Source organism: Triturus cristatus, chromosome 3_1 (genome assembly GCF_964204655.1).
Source record: "Triturus cristatus chromosome 3_1, aTriCri1.1, whole genome shotgun sequence".
Taxonomy (NCBI): domain Eukaryota; kingdom Metazoa; phylum Chordata; class Amphibia; order Caudata; family Salamandridae; genus Triturus; species Triturus cristatus.
Genome location: NC_140583.1, coordinates 903,870,017 through 903,893,980, shown reverse-complemented (window position 1 = coordinate 903,893,980; position 23,964 = coordinate 903,870,017). Strand labels below are relative to the sequence as shown.

The window sequence follows — 23,964 nt, the reverse complement described above, 5'->3', positions numbered from 1 at the left end:
TTGCTGCAACCCCCTGCATGAATCTCCTTTGCCACACTTCACAAACATGTAAAATGCAATCAACCAATTTAAATGATCTGATAGCACATTTACAGCACCCCACTTGCTTCACTCCTTGTCGAATCCTGCATGGTTGTCGTGTGCTTTTACACAACTACATCTCTTTGATGCAATAAAGTAAAGCTCATGTACTTCATGTGTTATATGAAAATATAGCATGAAGAAATGGTGAGTGCCCAAATATTGTGAAATATAGTGTGGTACTTAATTGGTTAAAAAAACGTTACTGTAGCAGTAAAGATTCAGAAATCAAGGGCTCAGTCTTCAAAGTTAGTGTAGAATCCACAATACAAAATCTTGTCAATGTTCTCTGCTTGTCGCGAAGTGTGGAAGTCAAACACAAGGCAGAGATAAGCTGATCCTGATATTTGTGGATTTATTTCCACATAAGGCACCAACACCCAGCCAAGAGCAATCTTCAATATCTACTGTCACATATGGGAGACTTACACTACTTGAATTCTAAACATTTTGGGATGAGACAACCTGCAGCATTTCAGTTGGGCTGGCATATAAACTGTTAACCATGAAACCACATACATATTTTTTATTTGCCCACATTCATTATAAATAGAACCAGTTACATTACTTCTGTGTAGGGTACCATTTGCAGAGGACTGTTTGCCAGCAGTCCATCATTTTCCTGCATCATGAATGCAATGCTTTGTAAGCGTGTGACTTTCTTATTCTCAATGTTTTATCTAGAAATTATCTAGCTAATGCACATATGATATTTGGAGCATATAATTAATTGGTCTCTGTACATAAAATTACCTAAATCAGAAACATGCCAATCTTAAGATGATTTTCACTGTGTGGTCATACACAAAAGGGGGAGGGCCGTGCAATGGGGCAAGGGACATGGTGAGTGGGGCTTTGGACGTAATGCTCTGCCTTAACAGCACCCGTCTGCCTGCCCGCCCCATCCGCCACACAACAAGAATGAATTTATCTGTAGTCACCTCCCATGTTCTGGGGTGATTTAAATAGAGCCCTGCGGTGCAAAGCATTAATGCTTGAGCTGGAAACCTATTCTATAAAAGGGTTTAATGTGATGGAATGTGAACTGTGTGTCTGTCACATTGCAGCACCGTGTGATTTCCTAGGCCTAAAATAATCTTTTTCGGATTTATCTTTTCTAAGCCTGGGCAAAGCACTACGCTACGCTCGCGTAGTTTGCGAAGTTCGCGCTACTTCGCACTACGCGAATTGCACGTAGCACAGTGCGAACACGCGTAGCGTAGTGTTGCGTAGTGCTGTGGTCATTTTTTGCTTGCTCGCGGTCCTCAGTGTCAAGTTGGCGACCGCGAGCAAGCAAAATGACATCCCGGCGAGACTTTTTCCTTGTTCGCGATCAGCAACATCAAGTTGGCGATCGCGAGCATGGAAAAGAAACCTCCCGGCAAGATTCCAAACGCGAGGAGGTCAGGTTTCTCATTGCGAGTGGTCGCGTGTGCTCGCGACCGCTCGCGATGAGAAACTACCAGTTCGCGTTGAGAAAGCTGCTGCTCGAGTAAAAATCTACTCGAGCAGCAGAAAACTACAGCTCGCACTGTGCAAGATGCCATTTTCAATGATTGCACAGTGCCGGTTGCTTGTCCGCACTGTGCAATCATTGAAAACGACATCTGGCACAGTGCGAACAAGGTACTACGCAGTTCGCGAAGTGCTACGCATAGCTCGCGTAGTGCGAACTGCACTTTGCGTAGCTTCGCGAAGTGCTACTTCGCGAACTATGCCCAGGGTTTATCTTTTCACACTAACCATGTTAAATAGTGCATGTTGTACAAACAAGAACAGTATAGTTTGTCATGTGATGTATTATTCGTTTGACTGGCACTAAATGTTCAGGATCCCAATTACTTCAGGCAGGAGTATTGAGTTTGTTGTTGATATTTGAGGATATGATGAGACCTTACCTAGAGAGAGCACAGGACTTGAGGATGGCTGTCCATTTCAGTTTGATACTCATAACTTCCTAGGTATTCGTCGCAGGACTTACACAAACTATCTCTGATCATGCCCCTTTTATGCAGTCAGACTTTCCATATCCCCGAACGTTTGCTAGTTGGACATAGGATTTTGTTTCAATGGGACGGTACAATGTGTCATGTACTTTATTATTTATCTGGTTAATGTTTGCTAAAGTTTGTTAAAGTTTCCAAACTCCAGGCTACAATGTCGAATCTCGGCAGGTATGATTCTCTTTTTATCGTCCACTAAATATACTTAATATCATTGTACTGGATAGTGAAAATACCTGTTCAATAGGGCGCCATAAAACTGCAAATTCGCCGTTTTTTCTCCCCCCAAGACCCCCCCCCCCCTCCCCATATCACTAATACTTTCACTGTGACTGTCCTAAACTTGTAGATGTCGGTAAACGTGATATGCTTTTTGGAGGGTCTACGTAGGTCGAAGTCACCACACAAATACGAAGGAATTTTTCCAGACCTATTTTTTGCAGGGCCCTTGCAAGATTTTAAAACGTGTCTGTCAAAGGGGTGCGGAAATGCCCAGGCAGTCGTAGACCATTTAATATTATTAACATGCATGTGTATTAATATCAAGCATTTTCTCTTAAATAGTGTTTTTCTAATGCAATAGTGTAGAAAATGTTCAAAGAACCCGTCGTTTTTGCCGAGTTTTGGCCAGTGAGTTAGATAACGCATGTAAAACTACAAACACAGCATGCACGCTGCCTTTTATGCGCGGCAATTCATTTCATGCCTGAAGGTAATATATGCTTTCCAAAGCCAAACGCATGCTCTTTATTTTGCTTATCTGCTGAGCGGTACAACACCCAAGAGAACACTTTAGTGGACAATGTGAGGGATACAAGCAATTTGCTTGAATTACTCCACATTATCCCGCTTCTGAAGACTAGCATTTAAATTACACCAGGCTATTACCCAATTTTCAGCTCACAAATCCGCCTATATATGCAGATTATCCTGGGTTTATTTTGTTGACGTCAAATGCCTGTTCCTGACAGTCACATATGTCTCTATCAGCAGTGTGTCAAACTGTGTCATTGCTAATGTCAAAACCTAATTGCCTGAGAGAAACATTTATCTGACACCCTGCAAGCAGTCATCGCCCCCTTCACTTGAAGGCTGCGTGCCTTTAATCTCTTCTGTTATAGATTTCCTAAATTTGAGACCGACTTTAAATAACCCTTCAGAGTCAACATTTACTTATCCTCTAGATATTGTGAATTGAACACAGTGGCACTAATGCAACACGGACAATGGGCTCCTTTGATCCTCCTTTGCCTAGTGAAAGATAGCCCTAAATGGGGTGCAGTGGCCCGTCGTGCCACAGGGCACTGTATCCACTGCTCCTCTATCACTGACCGCGGTGCCCCTGACGGAGTTACCCAATATCCCACACTTAAGGATGTTGCTTTGGATGGACAGACATGCTGCAAAACTGTGCAGCGCCTGATTTAGATACCACACCATGTTCTGTTGCAGGTGCGCCAAGCTGGTAGGGCTGGAATGGGAGAGAAGATGGGACCGGCACCAAAATAAAAGTTGCCCCATATTGAATCAGCTATCTTAACAAGCACTGGAAATGGCAATAGGTCTGGCTTATGAATGAAAGTGCCTTTTGTGTCATTAGCCGGTTTTGGCACCCAATAAGTCATCATCAGACATAGATTCTGGCACTAATCTTTGCACTCATTCATCTGTTCATTCATCCACTGACTCATTCCTGCATTTGCCTTCTGACAAAATCACAATAAAACACATACAAACTGAACAGTATATACAGGATAAATTTAAAGAATACAAGTTGAAAAAGAAAACATGCTGCCATCTAAAAATTACAGGCACATGCTTGCAATAATGAAAATAAACACAGGGCCTGACTAAGATCTTGGCAGATGGGCTACTCCGTCACAGTGGTGATGGATATTCTGGCCGCCAAAATACAAATCCCATTACATCCTATGGGAAATTAAATTTCGGCAGATGGGATATCTGTCACCGTTAAGACGGAGTAACCTGTCCCCCAAGATCTAAATCAGGCCCAAAGCATCAAAGTTCATCTTGCAAAGGTATTGTAAATAGTTAATTGTTGTTTTAGAGTTAAAGCATGCTGCCACTTTTAGAACCACTGTATTTGCCATTTTGGAATGGTAAAACATTAAAACATTATGGACAACAGCATTCCATAATTGTCCCCTGGTTTCAAGGAAGTGGCCTTATAGGATGCGGGGCACTGCAGATGAAGAAAGCGACCTGCTAGTGCTGCCTGGAGAGCTGCCCTATCCTTTTAAGAAACATTCAAAGAGAAGCTAAGAAATTAAAATGGGAGCCATAAAAGGAGACATTTCAAAACCAAAGGACTAGCAAACGAGGCATGACACTAAAGCACATTCATCTTCAGGTGGATATACACATGTAATCAGAAAATGCCATCATTCACAGGGCAAGAGGGCCAATGACTGATTCAGGCAGAGCCAGTGCCACATGCAGTTCACTCAGACGGACTAATGGCAGAACAGAGTTGACCCAAAGACCATCTATGTATGTATATAGGGTATACATTTTTATATATGGATGTATGTATTATTTATTGATGATTTTTTGCATGCAAAATTAACTATAACTTGCCACTTTAGCATGCAAGGAATGTGTGCTTGAGTGGCAAGTTATAGTTAGGGTTGCCTGGTTAGCGAACTGAAAAGAGTGTGTAAGGAGATCTGCTACTTATAATAATTTGAAGGCGGTGGATAAATGATGCATTAAAGTCATAACTATAACTTCACAATTTTTTAAGTTTCTGTAGTTTAAACCCGGTATGTATAGGTAAAATAAGTTTTATTAAGCTTTAACCTTTGGTGTTTTCATTTAATATATTTATATCATGACCAAGATAGCTGTGACTACTGAAACGCATTGATGAGACATCTTCAGCCACTAATAAACTGGTGAATCACACAGCGCCCTGAGTGCCGTGCTCCTTCAAGGTCGAGATTGCTGGAATATATATACCACCTCGATCAAGAAATAACACGGCACTCAGGGCGCTGTTCGATTCACCTATTTATTAGTGGCTAAAGAGGTCTCATCAACGCGTATATACATTATTTTTTTTTTTAACCCAGTGGCGGTCGCTATTGAGTAGTTATAGTCCGTAGGAGATGCAAACCCCCCCCCCCAAGCATTTTTTATAGACTTCTTTAAGATGTGCTACTGTAAAAACAGCTCAATGGAATCACACCAAATTTGGCAGGAAGCTAGTCTGTGGTCCGCAGACTGTACTTTGTGTGATTTGGTATAAATCCATTCAGTAGTTTTTGAGAAATTAAGGCCCATGCGTACATGGTGGGTTTCCCGGGTGGGCACCAGGCACCCATCTATTACTGATGCAGCCCCAGTGAATGGGGTCCCCGGGGCCATCATAGGCCCAGGGAGGGCACCCTCTGCCCTTTTAATGCACATTTCAGCCCTGTGGAGGGGTGTAGTCCCAGATACTACCCCAATTTTTAGATGCCTGGCTCTGCCTCATAGGAAGGCCAGGGTTCCCATGGAGAGGAACTGCCACTGTGGCAAGAGTCATCAAGTTAGTGCCTCTACAGTGTCCTATCAAAGACCTGGGGCCACCTATATTGAAACACTTAGGCCCTAATTTCGAAGGACCCCCAGACTCGTGGTGGCGCAGCGGTGGCGGTCCACCCGCCCCATTACAAGTTGGGCAGTCAGACCACCTTGGGACTGCCACCAGGTAACCACCATTCCCTGGCAGTGGTGTGGTAGTCTTGGGCCCGCAAAATGCTTGGCAGGACCGCCGTGGTCCACTGCCATGAAAACTGTGGTGGAGAGGAAAACAAAGGGTACCTTACAGAGCCGCCTGGTGCCTCACGCCATGTAGATGCATGCAGGGGGGATTAACATGTGCCCCATTGTATGCATGCACCTCAGTTCCTGCACAGCCTGAACTTTACAGTCCCTGCTGTGTAAAAACTGTTTTCGCCATTCCCACTGTGGTGTCCATTTTCTGAGGCACCGACGTGGGAACGCCAAAAAACAGCCTGCCGAACAGGAGGTAACTGGCTAGTGGCCCAGCCATGTCTTTGGCGCAACGGGAGTGTGGCAGTGGCATACCGCCTGCTCCCACTGCACGAAACGTCATAATCGGGCTCTTAGTAATTGTTAACTCATCCTTGCATTTGTATGTTTGACTCTCTGCAGAGTCTGCAAAAACAAATTGTCTCGTTTATGAAATGATTTAAATGGACAGACAACAGTGCAAGACAGAACAATGTATAATGCGATTGGAAATAAGATTATTTGGGTTTGAAACTTCAAATCGACTTTAATTGGAGCGCCAAGTAGGTATTTAAAATTTGCGACGCCAACTACCTATATAAAGTTTAACATAAATAACTTAACTCACAAGAGACTCTTAAAGACTGAAATCTTGTTTAAATCGCGACAATGGTGCTTCTGCAAAGCTTACAATGATTAGGAACCCTACATCTTCTTGGAAAGGTCGGGGGTTAGGTAAATTAACCACCACCTGTAAACCCTTCAAATGCTGCATGCAGGTTTTTCAAGAGTCAAGAATTCCTTTGCATAGATTGACTGGAAACTCCAAAATAGTATGGAGATTGATTTAGTCATGTGTAAAATGTAAACATAGCTTGATAATAACCACAGTAATTCTTTTTTTTTTAGCAATGGTAATAAAGTCGCAACCAACCAAGGTCAATTAAATATTTCAAGAGACGTTAATTTAGGAGTTATATTTCACTAAGCACAATTCTAAGAAATCCATCGCCACACTTTTATTTTTCACCAGTTGCAAATGTCACCTGCTTATTGCGAAAACATCAAAACCCATTACAACCTCACCTTTACGTTAGAAACTCTGATTATGAACCGAGGGGCAGATTTACAAGCCCCTTGCGCCTCTTTTATGCTGCCGTTGCGTCACTTTTGTGACGCAGCGGCGGCGCAAAGCCAGCGCCATGATGCGGGGTATTTACAACATGACGCATCTGGGAGATGCGTCACGTTGTAAAACCCTGCGCCACATACAGGCGTTCCGGCGTAGGGGGGGGCGTTCCGGCGCAGGAACGCCTCCTAAAAGTGGCTGAGTGAAATCTACAAGATTTCACTCAGTCACTTTTAAGGCCATGCTGCTTCAAAACCCTGCGCCTGCTTGAAGCAGGCGTAAGGATTGACGCAGCATGTTAGAGATAGGGCACCCCAGACCCTTGCAGGAGCTGCGTTGCGCTTGCGACGCAACTCCAGCAATGCGCCGCCTTTCCGACGGGGGATGCGTTACGCATCTGCCCATCCGAGTGCCACGGTGCGCCGCATTGTAAATGCGGCGCATCAGTGGTGGCGCACGGGTGGGCAGATGCGTCGCAACTCCTCTGGTGCATCTCTGCTGATTAGCAGAGATGCGCCAGAAGTCGTAAATCTGCCCCCAAGTATACATTGACATTTACTAAGGCTGTCTTTGGATAGAGTCGTGCCTAAACTATCATAAACAACATTATAAACACAAATCGCCTGTCTTGTACCGAGTGGCACTGTATATGCAGCATCAACAGTTATATGCTTCCTTGCTGAATCAGTCACATGAGGTGAGTAGAATAAAAGCTGTCAGGATAGAACAAAATTAAAGTTATCTGGCCAATTGGAAAGTCATGACTCTGACCCTGCATGCACATGATATATACACAATAACCACTTCTAGATGTCCCAAAGAAATTGAAGGTGACGGCAAGGTTACATTTAATATATTTTTCACATAGTGATGGGAAAACTTTATTCCTTATAATATATGATGATGTAAAAAAGATCTTCCATTTTGTGCAAACACATTTCTCAAGCAGTGTATTGTAGTCGGACCACAAAGATCATGTGCCGGAAATCAGTTGCTCATCCTAATAGCAATCCCATAAGTGCACAGCCTGAGTGTCCTTTCTGACAATGACCTCTTTTTCATATCTCAAGTGAAGACAAAAATTATGAATGAACCCCCTCACTTGTGGCTGTTTCAGGAGGTCTTCCAACTCCTGTTTCTCCCCCAAAAAGTGCACTAGCCATTGCCGTGGTGACATCCTGGCTGGGTTACTGTAACAGTGTGTTCATGGGACTCCCATAAAAGGCACTTACGAAACTGAAAAGGGTCCAGATGCACGCCACATAAATTATGTTTGGTGCAGGATTTAACACCCATGGCATACATGCTCTCAGGTTCTTTCATTGGCTCTTCGTCAAAAAGAAAGGTATGCTCAAGAAATATTGCAGAGTCAACAGTAACCATGATAGGAGACCCCAAGCAGCCTTCCTGTCTTTGGGCACCACCACTCATTGAGAAAGTAGAGGCTAATACCCATACGATTACAGGCCATTCATCGGCCTGCAATACCAGGATGGCCAGTCTCTTCATGTAGCGCGGTCTAGCTTGTGGATCACTCTTCCCTTGAGACTTTGCTAAAATTCAGTGAAAGTTTAGAAACATACCAGTTCTAACTTTGTATTGACTGAAAGTTCACGGCTAACTAGTAGCCAAATGTCTCATGCGATAGTAGGCCCTTTGTACTCACGTGCAAAGCTTTTCCATCAATACCTATAACACAAAAGAAGTATGAAACATCCCATTTTCACGAATTGCCCCAACCATGCAGTATGATTGATAATATTCAGTATTATTGACATAATTGAGGTATTGAGCTCTTCGGGGAAGTCTGAAACTAAATAAGTATTCAATTCAAAAGGTGGTTATGGAGTGTTTTCTCAGAAATGTATCTAGTTTCATGCTTTTTTAACCTCAAGAAGTTCAGTAAATAGACAAAAGGTCACACAAATCTCCTTAAAGTAGAATGACTAGGAAAATTAGGGAAAAGAATGTTTGTAGGGTAAAAGAAGAATATTTAATTGAATGCTTGGAAGTCAGTTGAAATTGTAGTCAATAAGATAGTGTTAACACTATGCTTGTTCAGACATCAGACACAGTGAGATCACAACTCAACAGTAATAAATTACTAGCGAAGTAATATAATTTTTTTTCATTACAAGTGAACCCTGATGTCTACACTGTATTGCAATAGGAGCATTATAAATAGAAGTGTTTACACATGGATTACATGCCTCCCATGTTTTAAGTTTCAAACACCAGACCTATGTCCCACAAACACGCAGAGTTAGGCATCCTAGAAATTACTGAAAATTATGACTGGGTAAATCGCACAATATTTTCACATAACGCATTTACATTTCTGCGGGAAGGAGCAGATAATATTGATTGTTTATTCAGATTAACGACATTAATGACCCAGTTAGGTGAAGTAAACATGCCTAATAACTAACAGAGCGGACATATTTTAAAAACAATTTAGAGGCAATAAAATCAGAAAGTAAAAACGAAAACACACATTGCTTTCTAATACTAATTACTTTTGAGTTACGATAAAATGTATTGAAAAGAAAATCATAAATAGCGGCGCATGGTTCATATTTTAAATCAGTTTAATTATGTTCACTCTTGTGTGACTGAAATAGAACAGATCACACGTCCTTCTGGTACATAAGCTCTTTAATTTTGTTCGGAGAATCACAGGATTATGAAAAGTGTCACGATCATTATGTAATTCTGCGCCTGATGGTGCCTGCATAATTATGTTGTCCTAATACTGCTATTAGCACAACCAGCTTCCTTGACAAAATGGCAAATGCTGTAATATACATGGGCTGACTGATGTTAAGCAGACAATTGATAAAGCATTAGGAAAAGCAGTGTAGTAGTTGTTTTGGTTCTGAATTATAAACAATCAGGATCCTCTAAGAGGAAAATGAACATCCTCAAAATCATGTTACATAATGACGCAGAATGATACATAGTTCTAAATCGATACTCTTACCGTCCTTGTGGTGATACGTCACTTCCACTTTTCTTTCTTCTGACCCAAGCAGCGCTTGAGCAATCTGGGCCACATCATGTCTTTTGGTCTCTGGTCCATGCAGAAAATCGCAGGTGCACGGCTTCTGCATGACATCCGGCCTGGAGAATCCAGTCATCTCACAAAAACCATCGTTGCAGTAGATGATTGCACAGTTTTGCACTCGGGCATTAGCAATAATGAACTTTTTATCTGAAAAATAAAGTAAGGCTGGCGTTTATAATTAGGTCATTTCAATCTCAGATTCCCTTTTAAACCCACTGAGCAAGAGCTTGTGGGGCAAAATGTACCTTTGCGTTACTATAGCATTTAAGCAATTTTTATTAGAAACTCTAAAAATAACTCCAGATGTTCCATAGTTTTATATTCAAACACAGCAAAGCATTCTCCAAAATAAAGTTTTAACTTCCCACAAACATCAACCGAAGTTCTACCCCAAAATGTATCGTTATTTTTCCCATGAATCCCACCAACTCTCCTACAGCAAACTATTACATTAGAAACAGAGAGGCGGAGGCTGAAAGTCCTAGCAGACAAACAGGACTATGACTGCATTGTAGAGTGTCCCAATCCTAAATCACCTCTTCATGATGAAGAAGAGATCGCAGGGTGCTGCGGAGGGAATGGTACTTCCTGTCTGTGGGCTTTGAGGCTAGCATCCGCCACACTCCAGATACTATTCTAGTATGTGCCGATCAGGACCAAGGGCTGACTGTGCACTTTATAAGATATTTTGTTAAAGCAAGTGTGCGTTCTAATTGCTAGGATCCATCTTCTTCTGCAGTGTGGTCTGTGAAGCATAGATTTCTATTAAAAGATGAGCAGCTAATTGGAGGCTGCGGAAAGGAACTCTACTTCCATTGCCTGAGTGTAACTGCCATTTTGCCTGGCAGGCACTTGGTTGTACTGCTTCTAGCGCCACCTTTCCTCCCCCTCTCTATAAGTGACACTGATTGCCTTAACCAGGGCTATGGCTAAGAGCACAGAGGTGCAAGGTAGTATCTGCTGTAGAAGCCTCTCCGCAAAATCCAGGTCCAGGAAATGGTCTTGGATCACATCGCTGCTTGACATCTGAGGTAAGTTACCATGTGGCTCACCTCCTAACAACATCCCTATCAGGGCCGGACTGCGAACACAAACCAGCCCTGGCAATGCAGCTGCACGGGCCGGGGTGAGGGGGCACGCTAGTGAAAAGATCCAGACTTGGGGGCAGAGTGCTAGTCTGAAGCACCGCTGCCTCTTTTGTTACAGGGTGCCGATATTGCAGCAGTGCTACAAAACTGCTCCCCTGTAACATAAGCAACCCACACTGCTCCAAAACCGGCTCTGACCCTTCCAGCCCACCGGGAAAATGCCCGGTGCCGGCTACAGCCAGTCAGGCCCTGATTCCTTCCCAGTCATGCAATCCACCATGCTCTCTGTAAAAAATGCACGTCAGCCATCCGAATCCACAGGCATCCTCTTGAGAAAGACACTTCTTTTCCATTTCTACAATCACAACACAGCACATCAGTAATTAGACATATGCTTCAAACAGCAGGTCTGTTTAACAGTAACCAGCTGGTTGGTCTGCGCATCACTGAAACATGATGTGTTCATCCACGAGAAGAGCTCTATTAAATTGGCAATGAAGTCAATCTTATCACAATACCTCCCGTCCATTTGCAGCACTCATACTTGCAACCAGCATAGACTTCAATATGTTCTCATCATATTTTGTACTGCCACCTAAAAAATTTGCCATTTCATCCCCATCTACAACATTACTAACCTCGCAAGGATGTTATTGGCAAAATCTCTGACTGTATTTTCTGTGGGCTCTGTCTCTCCAAGGAGTCTTTCACAACCAAGGCAATCAAAAGCCTCTTCGTAGACCCGTTCACTTTCCTAAAACCTAACTCAAACTTTACCAGTCTAAAACACCTACCCTTCGCTATTGCAAAATCATAGTCCTGGACTATTAAGATCACTGTGCTATTCCCTTCAGCATGACACACCGCAACATGACCATCTAAAAAAAAAATGTGGCTCCCCAAGAAATTCCAATGCAGGAGCACATCATTTGGTTTAGAAATTAACAACTTAAACGTATATCTATTTGCAATTCTAAATGTTTCTCTTATTGAACAAATCCAAAATCAAACACTGGCACATTCTAGGGGGATCTGTTGACAGTAAATGCTTTGATGCAAGATGTAAAATTACATGAACCTTACCTGTTTAGGGGATTTAGACAAAATATTGAGTTTTTAATATCGGGAGACAAATATCAGAAACAAATATCCTGATACCAAAATATTGTGATGCAGAAATATCGCTGACAAGAATTCGTTTTTTTAGGTAAGTAATTTCGTTGTTAGGAATATTGTTGTTATCAATATAGTTGTTTAAAGTATCATTGTTTTATTATTTTAATATGTTTATTGCTTTTATTAATATGATGTGTTATTATCGTGTATATAACTGCTATGAACTGTTTTTAAACATAGTTTGCCTTTGAAGTGATTTAGATGTTTTTATTCAATTGCTAATAGTAATTTATAGTGTCATAGCAGGTCGTTGGGTTTGTAGGGGTATAGGGTGGGAAGTTAATTAAGCAATACTTAATTGATAATTAAATAATATTTTAAAGTTATTTTATTTGATTACAAATTATGGATATCATGTAATATTTATAGGTTTTATATACATTTTAGGTGTGAGCTGCTGGGTTTGAAGATGTTTAGGGTGGGAAGTTTATTTCAGCAATAATTGAATAATAATTACATATTCATTAATTATTTAATTTATTAATAATCATTTCAATTGTGTTATACTTATTTATTTTAGTTATATCTTAGGTGTGGGCTTCTAGGTTTGTATGGGTAAAGGGTGGGAAGTTACCAGAGTAATAATTCAATAACTATTATTTTTTAATTGACTATTTATTGTTAAATTGCTTATGTAAATTGGTTGTTTTTTTCTTTACACATATATCTTTATGTAAATTAATATTGTTCATATTAAGACTTTCTATTTTTTGTTTATGAATTATAATGGTTATTCAAATTTGTAATGTATTTGAAGTAATTTCCCTACTATTGCACAGACTGGTGTGGGAAGAGTAAATTTAACCCGTCTGAAGTCCAGCGCTTTCCCTACTGTTGCATAGACTGGAGTGGGAATAGTAATTCGTTCCCCTCTGGATTCCAACACTTTCCCTATTGCAGCACAGACTGCAGTGGGAAGAGTAAATTTTACCCCTCCGAATTCCAATGCTTTTCCTACAGTTCTACAGATTGGAGTGGGAATAGTAAATGTTAACTCTCTGAAGTCCAGTACTTTTCCCACTGTTTTATAGACTGGGTGGGAATAGTAATTGTAACCCCTCGGAAGTCTTATACTTTCCCTACCGTTGCACAGACCGAAGTGGAAATTGTAAATTTGACACTTCCCAAGTCAACCACTTTCCCTTCTGTAGCTGAGACTGGAGTGGGAATAGTAGATCTTACCACTGTGAAGTACAACACTTTCTCTACTGTCGTATAGACTGGAGTAGGAATAGTAAATCGTACCCCTCTGAAGTCCAACACTTTCCCTACTGTTGGACGTACTGAAGTTGGAATAGTAATTTTAACTCCTCTGAAGTCCAATGTTGAATGCTTTCCGCTCTGTTGCAAAGAATAGAGTGGGAATAGTACATCTTCCCACCTCCGAAGTCCAAACCTTACCCTAATGTTGTGCAGACTGGAGTGGGAATAGTAAATTTTAAACCTCTGATGGCCTACAGTTTTCCTACTGTTGCACAGACTGGTGTGGAAATAATAAATGTAACCCCTCCAAAGTCCAAAACGTTCCCTACTGTGGCACAGACGTAAGTGGGGATAGTAAAAGTATCCCATCTGAAGTCCAATGCTTTCCCTAGTTTTGTACAGAGCGGAGTGGGAATAGTAAATTTAACCCATCTGAAGTCCAAAGTTTTCCTTACTGTAGCACAGGCTGGAGTAGGAATAGTAAATATTACCCCTCCGAAGTCCAACGCATTTCCTACTGTTGTACAGACTTAAGTGGGAATAGTAAATTCAACCCCTCCGAAGTCCAACATTTTCCCTACTGTAGCACAGACTGGAGGGGAATAGTAAATCATACCCCTACCAAGTCCTACGCTTTTTCTACTGTGAAACACACTGGAGTGTGAATAGTAAATGTAACCCCTCTGACGCCCAGTGCTTTCCCTACTGTAGTATAGTATAGAGAGCTGTTTGGGAAGTCACATGGTTGTGAGAGAGCGGCGAGCGGAGCATCGGGAGAAGCGGGAGCCACGGTTGCAGCGCAGCGGAGCGAAGCTGCGGTAATGGGCAAGTGGAACATCGCTGGAGCTGGAGCTGAGACGTGCGGACGTGCGGTGAGAGCCAGCAGGGTGCCCGGATGAGTGCGAGCGAGCGGAGAAATCTGAGGAGCCAAACGCCAACCGCTAACCGCTAACCGCCCCTCCCCCTCCCTCTCCCCTCGCATCCCGGCCCGTCTCTATTCCACTAAATCCCGCCAAAATATAATCATTTACACTCAGCAGGTTGCTGTTGAAAGACCCTTGCCGGACCCTCGCTGGAAAAGATCCTCACTGGGGATTGCAGGAGACTGCTGGTGATTGTTACTGATTGTAGGGGGCAAGTGCGTCTGCACTTTAACAGGCAGCTGCAGTAAGTGTGTGCCCCTGGCGTTTTGTGGAGGCGACCTGACTAGTTCAGGTGCAGCCTGCAACTTAGCCTTGGGTGCCCCACTTGCCTGGCACCTTATGAATTGTAATCGGCCATCCAGACTTCTGTTGCTGGTTGAGGGGGAGGGGCTATGAGCCACGAGGAAAAGTTTTGCTGAGCTGGTCGCTGTGGGAATGCTGTGAAGATTACAGACGCCAGAAAAGGAAAAAAAAAAAAAAGGGGGGTAATGCGAGCCGACCCGAGCTCATCTGGGTATAGGTCTCGCCTACGGCCCCAATTAGGTTCTCTTGGCACCGGCTCACCTCATTTGCGGCAACAGCGCTATTATCCCTACCGCCAACTTCCGCAGCGACTGCGGCAGCGGCAGCTTTCCCTGCAGCTCACTCTGGCTCCATTACAAGTCCAAGGATTTTGACTTTTCGGTTTTCCATTGGCCTGACCACTTATCTTGTTTGCCACTCGTCTGCTGGATGTCCGCTGCCCATTGCCCACTGCCTCTTCCATCCTTCTGCGCGCTGCCGTGGGCGGGCAGGCGGTCATGGGTATCAGCGGGCATCCCCTCTTGCGGTGCTGAGTTGTGGAGCTGAGCTGGTTGAGCCGAGCCGAGCTGACATCCCAGAGTCTGGGCAGCGCTGTGAGGAAACAAGCGGAATAGGCAAAAGGGCAGCGGAGGTGGAGGCGGAGGTAAGAAGAAAGGGGGAGCTTGTCCTCTGCCTTTTGCCTTTTTGCCTTTTGTCTTCTGCTTTTTGTACATTTTATTGAAAGGAGCTTGAGAAACCAGGCTGCTGAAAGGAGATCTTGTGGTTAATAAGAAGCATAGAGCCATCAGGCTCTTGGGCTATTGCGGTACTGTCTTTGGGCTCCTTTTTTAGCTCTTGATCTTGCAAATAAATTGCAGGTAAATCCACCAAGGCAAATTCATCAAGGCAAGTTGCGTGCGACAAAGGAGAAAAACTAGAGCATAACCAAGTGGAGGGCACCATGAGGTCTGGTCGTGTTCGGGATAGTGCAATACTCAAAAAAGAGACAAAAAAACGGAGGCGGAAAATCATGATGTTGGAAGAAGAAATAACTGTACCACCATCAGAAATAGAGTTAGCAATCATGAATAATTGCTCTCTAATAGAGACATCAGTAGATGGAAACGCCTCTGGACAACTACAAAACTTGGAAACAAGAAAAAAAACAATAAAAAAGCAGCCTTCTTATCAACCTAAAATCTTTACAAAATTCTCTTTCTTAAAAAACGCAGGGGACACCCTTTTTTCAAACAACAAACGTTACAGGCCTTCAATCACCTCTTCAACCCTTACAATTAAGTCATTCAACATTAGCTGCTGAAGACCTGAAATCAACTTATGAGAGGAAAAGCCCTGGCACAAAAAGAAGTGTAAACATAACTACCACCAGCCCCTTACAAACAACATCAACACCTCAAAATGGTAAATCAGGGATAAGCTGCGTAACAATAGGAAGAAAATTAATTAGAAATACTGAGCAAATTCAAGCTCAAGTACACAGACAAGAGGAGATAATTGACACAATTAATATGACCAATGACGATCAAGATAAAAATTATGACATATCAGCAAATGGCCTCAATTTAAACGGGATAGGAGATCCACAAACAGCGAAAACAAACTTGATGACTATGACACAATTAACAATTTTACAATTAATAACCAACCAAGCCAACTAAGTCATCTAAGCCAAACAAGTCCTGGGGAAAAACCATTGTTTAAAGGAACTGGCAGTAGTCAAACAAGGAAGGACGAGGTACAGGATGTCATGGGTCTAAAAGTGCTACGACCTATCTTTCCCACAAATAAAGTTCTATTAAATCACCAACCGGAGCTAAACAGGGGGAGGGGGGGAATTAAGGAGCCAACCACAATAGAAAACCCTGTTAGTGACACAGATGTCATTGAGATCTCCTCATATTTGGGAACAGAAGACTGGAATGATCTAATGGCAGCTTATAGCCAAGATTCAAACAGGAATGGGCCGAACACGGTAAATACAGGCAATATAATTGACTTACCATACGACCTATCAGAGGGAGAGGAAAAGAAAATGGAAGACCAAAAGGATATGGTAGCCTCAGCTCGCGCAGACGACTCATCAAAAAACTCCAGACAGGGGACGGCGTGGGCCAGTTTACTAAACACAATACAACTTCTTGTAGAAGCACTCCACTACCAGTCAGATAAGATGGATGCTCAGCTGACTCTTTTAGACACTTTGGCTGTTTTTGTGGTTGCTATCGACGGGAAACTGGGAGCATTAACAACACTGTTACAAAATAAACAGGACCAAACCCTCAACAGGGACGTGGGATGTGGCTGTGGCCCTGTTATTGACAAACTGGCTACACTACCATCAATGCTGTCTGATCTATGCATACAATTAAAAAAGCCCTTGCAAAGAAAGGACAGTAATTCGTGCATCAGACAAATGGACGTAGAAGCAGACCAGCTCTCCCTTGAAACCTGCATATCACTCCCGATCGATAAAATAAAATGTACAGGAGCGATAACGACCGGGACAAATGGGCTTCGGGAGGAGACGGATATTTTGTTTTATAAAAAACCAAATAAAGAAGTAAAAGATACGGTAGCAACAGCAGATCAATGTCCTGCAATTCAAATGGAAGACAAGGTCGAGAAGCAATCCAACGCAAAACAAAGGAGGGCAAAGAAACGCACAGGTAGAAATCAAAAACCAAACGTGGCTCAAGAAGGTTTCAGGCGTTTCTTTGGGTCACTGTCTCAATTTGACGAACATGAACCCTATCCTTTGGAAAAGGTCAGTAAAAAGGAAGAAGTGGAGACTGACAAAGGAACCAATAAAACCGTATTATACTGGATTATACTTTTATGCCACTATCCCTATTCCGCCACATTGTCTCATTCAAAATAGGGGAGAAGGCAGATAGTGATCACTGTCCTCAGGAAATTATACTTAATATCACGAAACCCAAACTTGAACAATCGCGGGTACCGAATGAGTTAATTTATACAATCAATTATAAAAGGATTAAGTACTCGGCAGTCATGGATGGAGACATAGAAGTAATGGCAACACAACACTTCGAGGGGAGATCTGGAGCAAGCGAGGTTAAGAAATGGGAGAGTTTCACAACCATTATGGCAGGTTATACTACAACCCTGAAAATCCAACATAAAAAGAAGGCTAGCAATACACTCCCTCTCACAAAAGACCATAGAATAAAAATGAAAGGTATAAAAAAAAGACATCGCACGAACAATGCGTCAACTTAGACACCTCCCAAGCGACATGATAAGACATAACCATCTGCAAGAATTCAAAAAATCTCAAAAAAAAATTAAAAGGGAAGCAAATAGAGCAATTGAGGACAACTTGTGGGCAAAACTACATTCTGATACTAAGCTGAATGATGGGGCAAAATTTTGGAGAACAATTAACTCCTTTATGAATCCTAGGCATGAAGGAGTCTCTTCAAACATCAGCGAACAAACATGGGTAAACTATCTCAAAGGTCATTTTACACAACACAACAATCTGATGACAGCTGTTGATGACAAAGAACCAATTCCTGTGTGCGATATCTGGTATAATCATCCAGCGCGAACCACGAGTACAGGCGCAACAAAATTCCAAAAATTAATTGAGCGCCAAATCAAAAAAGGGAAGCGTGATGGGGCACCAGGTCCGAATGGTATCCCTCCTATCCTTTATAAATTGAACGAAAAAAAAATGGGCTGAAGCCCTTGAGCCACTATTTCTGGAAATTAAACATCTCAACGTTTTGCCTGCCTCTTGGAAGGGCTCTATCATCTCCCCGATATTTAAGGCAGGGGACAAAACTCTACCAAGCAATTACAGACTGGTTGCCCTTATGGATAACGAAGCTAAATATTTTGCTGGAATCCTCTTGGAGGAATTGCAGGCTTGGGCCACAGAATACTCTCTAATTCCTGCTAATCAGACAGGTTTTGCTAAATCTGTTGGGACATCAACAAACATCTTGGCTATGGGTCTGCTAATTGATAAGGCAAAAACAACAAAAATGCCAATCCATTTGTGCTTCCTAGATTATAAGGCAGCTTTCGATCACATTAATCGGAACCTTTTATGGGCAAAACGAAATAGATGGGGGATATCAAAGCCTCTGTTAGACTTGCTGATCAACTTACACAGCGACACATGGGTACAGGTGAAGCTGGGTGATGGCTCCCATCTGTCAAGACACATCCCAACAAACAATGGTCTAAAACAAGGATGCGTCTTGGCCCCAACTCTCTTCAACTTGTTCCTAGAAGATCTTACCCCGGTGCTCAACAATTGTAATTCTCATGCACCAAAACTAGGAGGCCAAATACTGTCCTCGTTACTATATGCAGACGACTTGGTCTTAATCAGTCACATGAAAATAGGGATGCAAAATCTTATTGATGCAACAAAAAGATATTCTGATGAGAATCAACTGTCAATAAATTTGGAAAAGTCCAAAACAATGTCAATCAACAAAAAAAGAAAGACATCAAACAGTTGGTTCAGGAATGGCAACCGTTTGGAGGACACAAACATGTATAAGTATCTAGGGGTCAAAATTGATAGTAGTGGTCAGTTTATTTTACAAAAAGAAAGCATCAGAGGAAAAGGTATTGCTATTGCAGTCTCGTTAAAAAAGCTAAATGGAAAACTTACCAGCCCATCTCTTTTCCCCTTGGTACAAGTTATACGCTCCAAACTCTTGCCTACCATTACTTATGGCAGCGAAGTTCAAAGAGGAAGAGATGCCGGAATCCTAGATAAAACTGTGACATCAGTATATAGGATTATCTTCGGCCTACCCAAATACACCTCCCCGGCTCAACTGAGGCTAGAGTTTGGTGGTCAGAAACAGGTACTTGCAAGAAAGGGGGCATACATTACTACGTGGGACAAAATCAGGATGACAAAACAAGGGACCCTTAATAGCCTTCTATGGTCAGAACTACAGCGGAATCCAGCATCACAAGCTGCAAACTATTTGGCCAAAAGCCTGGTGAATCTAGGCTTAAAGGAGCTGTGGAATACTCCCACCAACCATTCTATAGTCAAAAGACTGGTAAAGAAAACAACAAAATACCTTTCATGGATAGAAGATAAAGAGTCAGTTGCCAGGATGTCACATGGGTGGTTTGTCCTAAACTCCTACTCAAATCAAGGCCAACAGAGCTACCTTAATTTGGGTTACTCAAGATTTATAAAACTGAAGTTTTTAAAACTCAGGATGGGCCTGATACCTTGCAGATTTCATTTTCCACACTGGCAGAGGGACAAAGGGGCCTCCCTATGTCGTTTGTGTGGAAAGGCAATTAAGGACATGCCACACCTTTTGTGCTCCTGTGACAAATTGTTAGAAGAAAGAAAATGTTTGTTGAAATTTCTGTTTAATCAACGAGGAATACGCATGCGAAGGAATGCCGTGCTTGCCTGCTTCTCCCCCGACGACTTGCAGCTAAACTGCAACTTAGTGAAGTTTATGAAGGAGGTGGAGAAAAGGATGCAGGAACTTGACTTTTAATTTAGCCTGAGGCTACTTGTCTAGTATGAACTATATCCAATACACTGTTTATTATTATCATAACTATCACAGTGATTGAAATGGGTTACTGAAGTATTTAACTTGGAAGATTTTTATCATTTTAGATTGATAATCAAGTTTACGTTGGAAATTGTACAGTATGCACTTGCTTTTTTATTCCCTTCTTTTAAATGTGGAAATTGCAATGGTTTTTATTAACTGTGCAAATAAAAATTTACTTACTGACTTACTGTAGTATAGACTGTAGTGGGAATTTTAGATCTTTCCCATTCCGAAGTCCAATGTTTTCCATATTGTTGCAAGCAATGGAGTGGGAACAGCAGTAGCGGTCCGTTGAGGGAGTTCCGTGGGGCGGTGAGGCGGGGCGGGGGAGGGGAACGGTGGGGAAATGTAAACACCGCAATATGGATGAACGGAGGTAAGTACACATTTAAATAAATAAAACTAATTTCGTTGCGCGCACTGCATCGCATTTTGCGATGCAGCGCGCGCAAAGGAATTCCCTTTAGCGAGTATATTGCTCGTAAGTTATTTCATTGCCATTATAACCAGTGTTTGTTTCAAATTCTTATCAATGTTTTCATAGATACAACATAAACATTACTAAGATAATGATAAAAACTTTAAGTTTAGAGCTTATTGCAAATCACAGACCAAGTCATCTCTTTTTTACATATAGCACTGGCATTAGCATATATGATCTTATAAGATGCAATATTTTCTTTCTTTGTTGTTAGTACACTGATTTTAATGTATATTGTTGTCTTGCCAATCCACCCTTGAGCTGTTTATTGATGGCCCCCTATCATAATAAACCCCTTAGTCTCAGTCAGAAGGTTACAAAGCCTCCTTGGATCTGCAGTTAACTAGGGGTGGAAGGAACTTGAGCAGTTTCACTCTGTGGAGTTCCATGGAGTTATATGAAATGAGATTCAGTGGAGTTTCATGGATGGGTGGAATTTGGCACGTCGGATTCCTTGCGCTAATGCTCAGCATGAACGGCACCATGTTGCATGTCAGAGGTTGCTGCTTCTTGAGTCAATTTTGCTGCCACACAAGCAGATCCTCTACTTGAGTGGCAGCTTTCTGACCACGAAGGGTTGTGCCTGCCCGCATTGGGGAAATCTTGCCGGGTGCCCTCCTAGTGATAGAAAATCACCCGAGAGGATGCCAAATCTGGCTTGCTGACTTACTATAGGTGAGTCCTGTGTGAAAAAAAAAGTAAAACTCAGCTATGCAGCAGTTGGTGAAATTTGGCAGTAACTCTGCGTTATGCATGCAGAGCGTAATTTATTGCCCAGTCTTAGAGAAAACTTGCGAGAGTCATCAGGGTCTATTTTAAAGATGTGATGTAAAGGCAGTGTGCAGGTAATGTTCCAATAAAGATTAACATTTTGAGCTAGAGTTGCAAATATATGTACAAGACTCTCTAGTACTCAAATATATGATATATGTATATTAATACTTTATAACAATATGATGAATGGCATGTGAAATCTAGCAAGTAAAGCAATAACAAAATGAAATGAAATGTAGTTCAAACACTAGGTACTCAAACAGCACACAATGTCTAACGTTTGTGTTTACTAACTGATATTGAATGCAGCACCATATATAAACAAACAGAGCACAGAATATAGTGGTCTTGGAAAATCAAGGCAACTCTAATTGCTGTTTGTGGCTACTAACCACACACCAAAAACACAGAAAACTATTTGTAAATGTAGATAAAAAGAGGCCACAGACATAAGAATGAATGTCTCTCTGTCTCATGTTCAGCAGGGCAGGGATAACAAAAACAGTGAATGGTGGAACATGGAGGTTGTACCCTTACTAGATATAGTCACCACACACAGATTATCTGTACTTTTACTAGATAGTTTCTGAGGCAGCTCTTTCTCAACCTCTAGTGAATTAGAAAACAAATGATTGGTGCTCCATTTACACCTCTCTGGATTATTTGGCTGGATGTTGATTTCATTTAGTCAAGGTAATCAGCAGGAAAGAAAAACACCAGAGCTTTAGAAGGGCATCCACCTTTATCCTAGAACTGACGAAAAGGGCAGCATGCACCTCATGCCCAGATAGCCCTATAACAGGGTCCTGGCAAGCCTGTTTCCAGTCCATAGTAATTGGGAAGCAGCCCACTGACAGTCAGTACGAGTATACATCTCACATGCTATATGAAACTTTTAGAGGGTTTAGGAAATTGCACCAAATCCCTGACCTTGGCAGTATGTTTAAGTCAGTCAGTTCTTGTCCTAAGACCTTTAAACAAACATTCTATCAATATTTAGTAAAAGTTTTTAGATAGCTTACCCACGTCTTAATTCTTACCAGATACTGCAAAATTAAAACTGGAATTATACTAGCATGAAAGGAATTGAGGAACGTTGCATGGCTCTGCTCTTAAGTCTACTGACCTTAAATGGTGTTTACAAATGCTTGATACTTGAAGACCAGAAATTATACTTATTGGAAGACATGAAGAATTACTCTATCCTCTATGAAGACATATTTCATATACTTTTAACCATCAAACTACTGTAGCTAGCCTTTTGTCTTGCCCAACCTCACAACTACTATATGAGAACCTCTCAGGGTTTTACATAAGAAAATTACAAACATCCGCTCTCACATTCAGCAAGAGCACATTCTTATGCCTGAAATACCAGAATGAGATTTTAAACCAGTTTTGGAGCAATTCACTATAACCACTGAGCACCCTCTTCAGAAAAAAAACCTACTCTCCTGGAGGAGCCCAGCTCACCAGTTTCAACTGGGCCTGCCCTGGATCCTGCTGCTGGCTTATGCTGGAGTGTATCCTGTCTTCCAAGTCCTGTTCCTGGGATCCTGGAACCCTTGGTTGGTGTTAGAGCGTACTCCTCCTGCTCAAACCTAAAAATCTGGACTTAGAATCTTTTTGTTACCTGTTCATCTGAGGGATCAGGACCAGCTTTCCAGCTTTTCCACTGAGGGTGCATAGCCGATGGGCCTGTGTTAGCTAAAGCTTCCATGCATTCTTCTATGCAGCAGAAAATCTGTTTCAGCAGGCTTGACGCTAACTGGAGTCCTCCGAAGTGGACCTCCCTCTTTGGCTACAGCCTGCAGCCTTGCCCTGCTGAAGTAATACGACTTCCAGAAAAGAGTCTAAGACAGAAAGTAGAAATCTTCAAGTAGTCTGGCAGCGAGCAGCATCTGATCGACGCTGCTGGCTTCGTGGATGCGAATTCTGGACTTTTCCTGCTCTGAGCTTTTCCCATCTTTGTTGATGTCTTCACAAAGACTTGGTCCTTCGTCAACTCATTGTTGATGAGCCTGTTTTCGGATCCAGCCTGCAGCCTTGCCATGCTGAAGACTCTACCTTCTTGAAACTTTTTAAAGTCCAAAGGTAACTCTTTAAACTGGACCAACCTGGTTCTTGTATCCAACGCTTACACCATTTCAGTCTGCCTCAAACCTTACCCATGTCTTGGACTAGCACGACATGTTGCCAGCAGCTAGCGAATTGCACTTTTGGCACTATTTTAATGTAAAACTTCAAAAATTAATATCTCCTGTTATTGGATTTCAGTTGTTTTAGTGACCTTTGGTTCATTAAAATGTTCTCTATTTTAATAAACTGGCGTGGGATTGTTATTGTGTTGTGTTAGAAACTTTTTAACTGTTTTGAGATTTGCAAACGTCTGTCTGCTCTGTGGCAT

General features: G+C 42.0%; 1 protein-coding gene across 4 annotated transcripts in view; it reads right to left on the bottom strand.

Moving 5' to 3' along the window:
- Positions 1-23,964, bottom strand: part of KCNH7 (potassium voltage-gated channel subfamily H member 7) — a 1,410,086-nt gene that overhangs the window by 1,369,835 nt on the left and 16,287 nt on the right. For all 4 annotated transcript variants that reach the window (XM_085645418.1, XM_085645417.1, XM_085645419.1 and 1 more), the window contains exon 2: positions 9,950-10,180. In XM_085645418.1, coding sequence (XP_085501544.1) covers positions 9,950-10,180 — 231 coding nt within the window. The remainder of the gene's footprint in view (positions 1-9,949; positions 10,181-23,964) is intronic.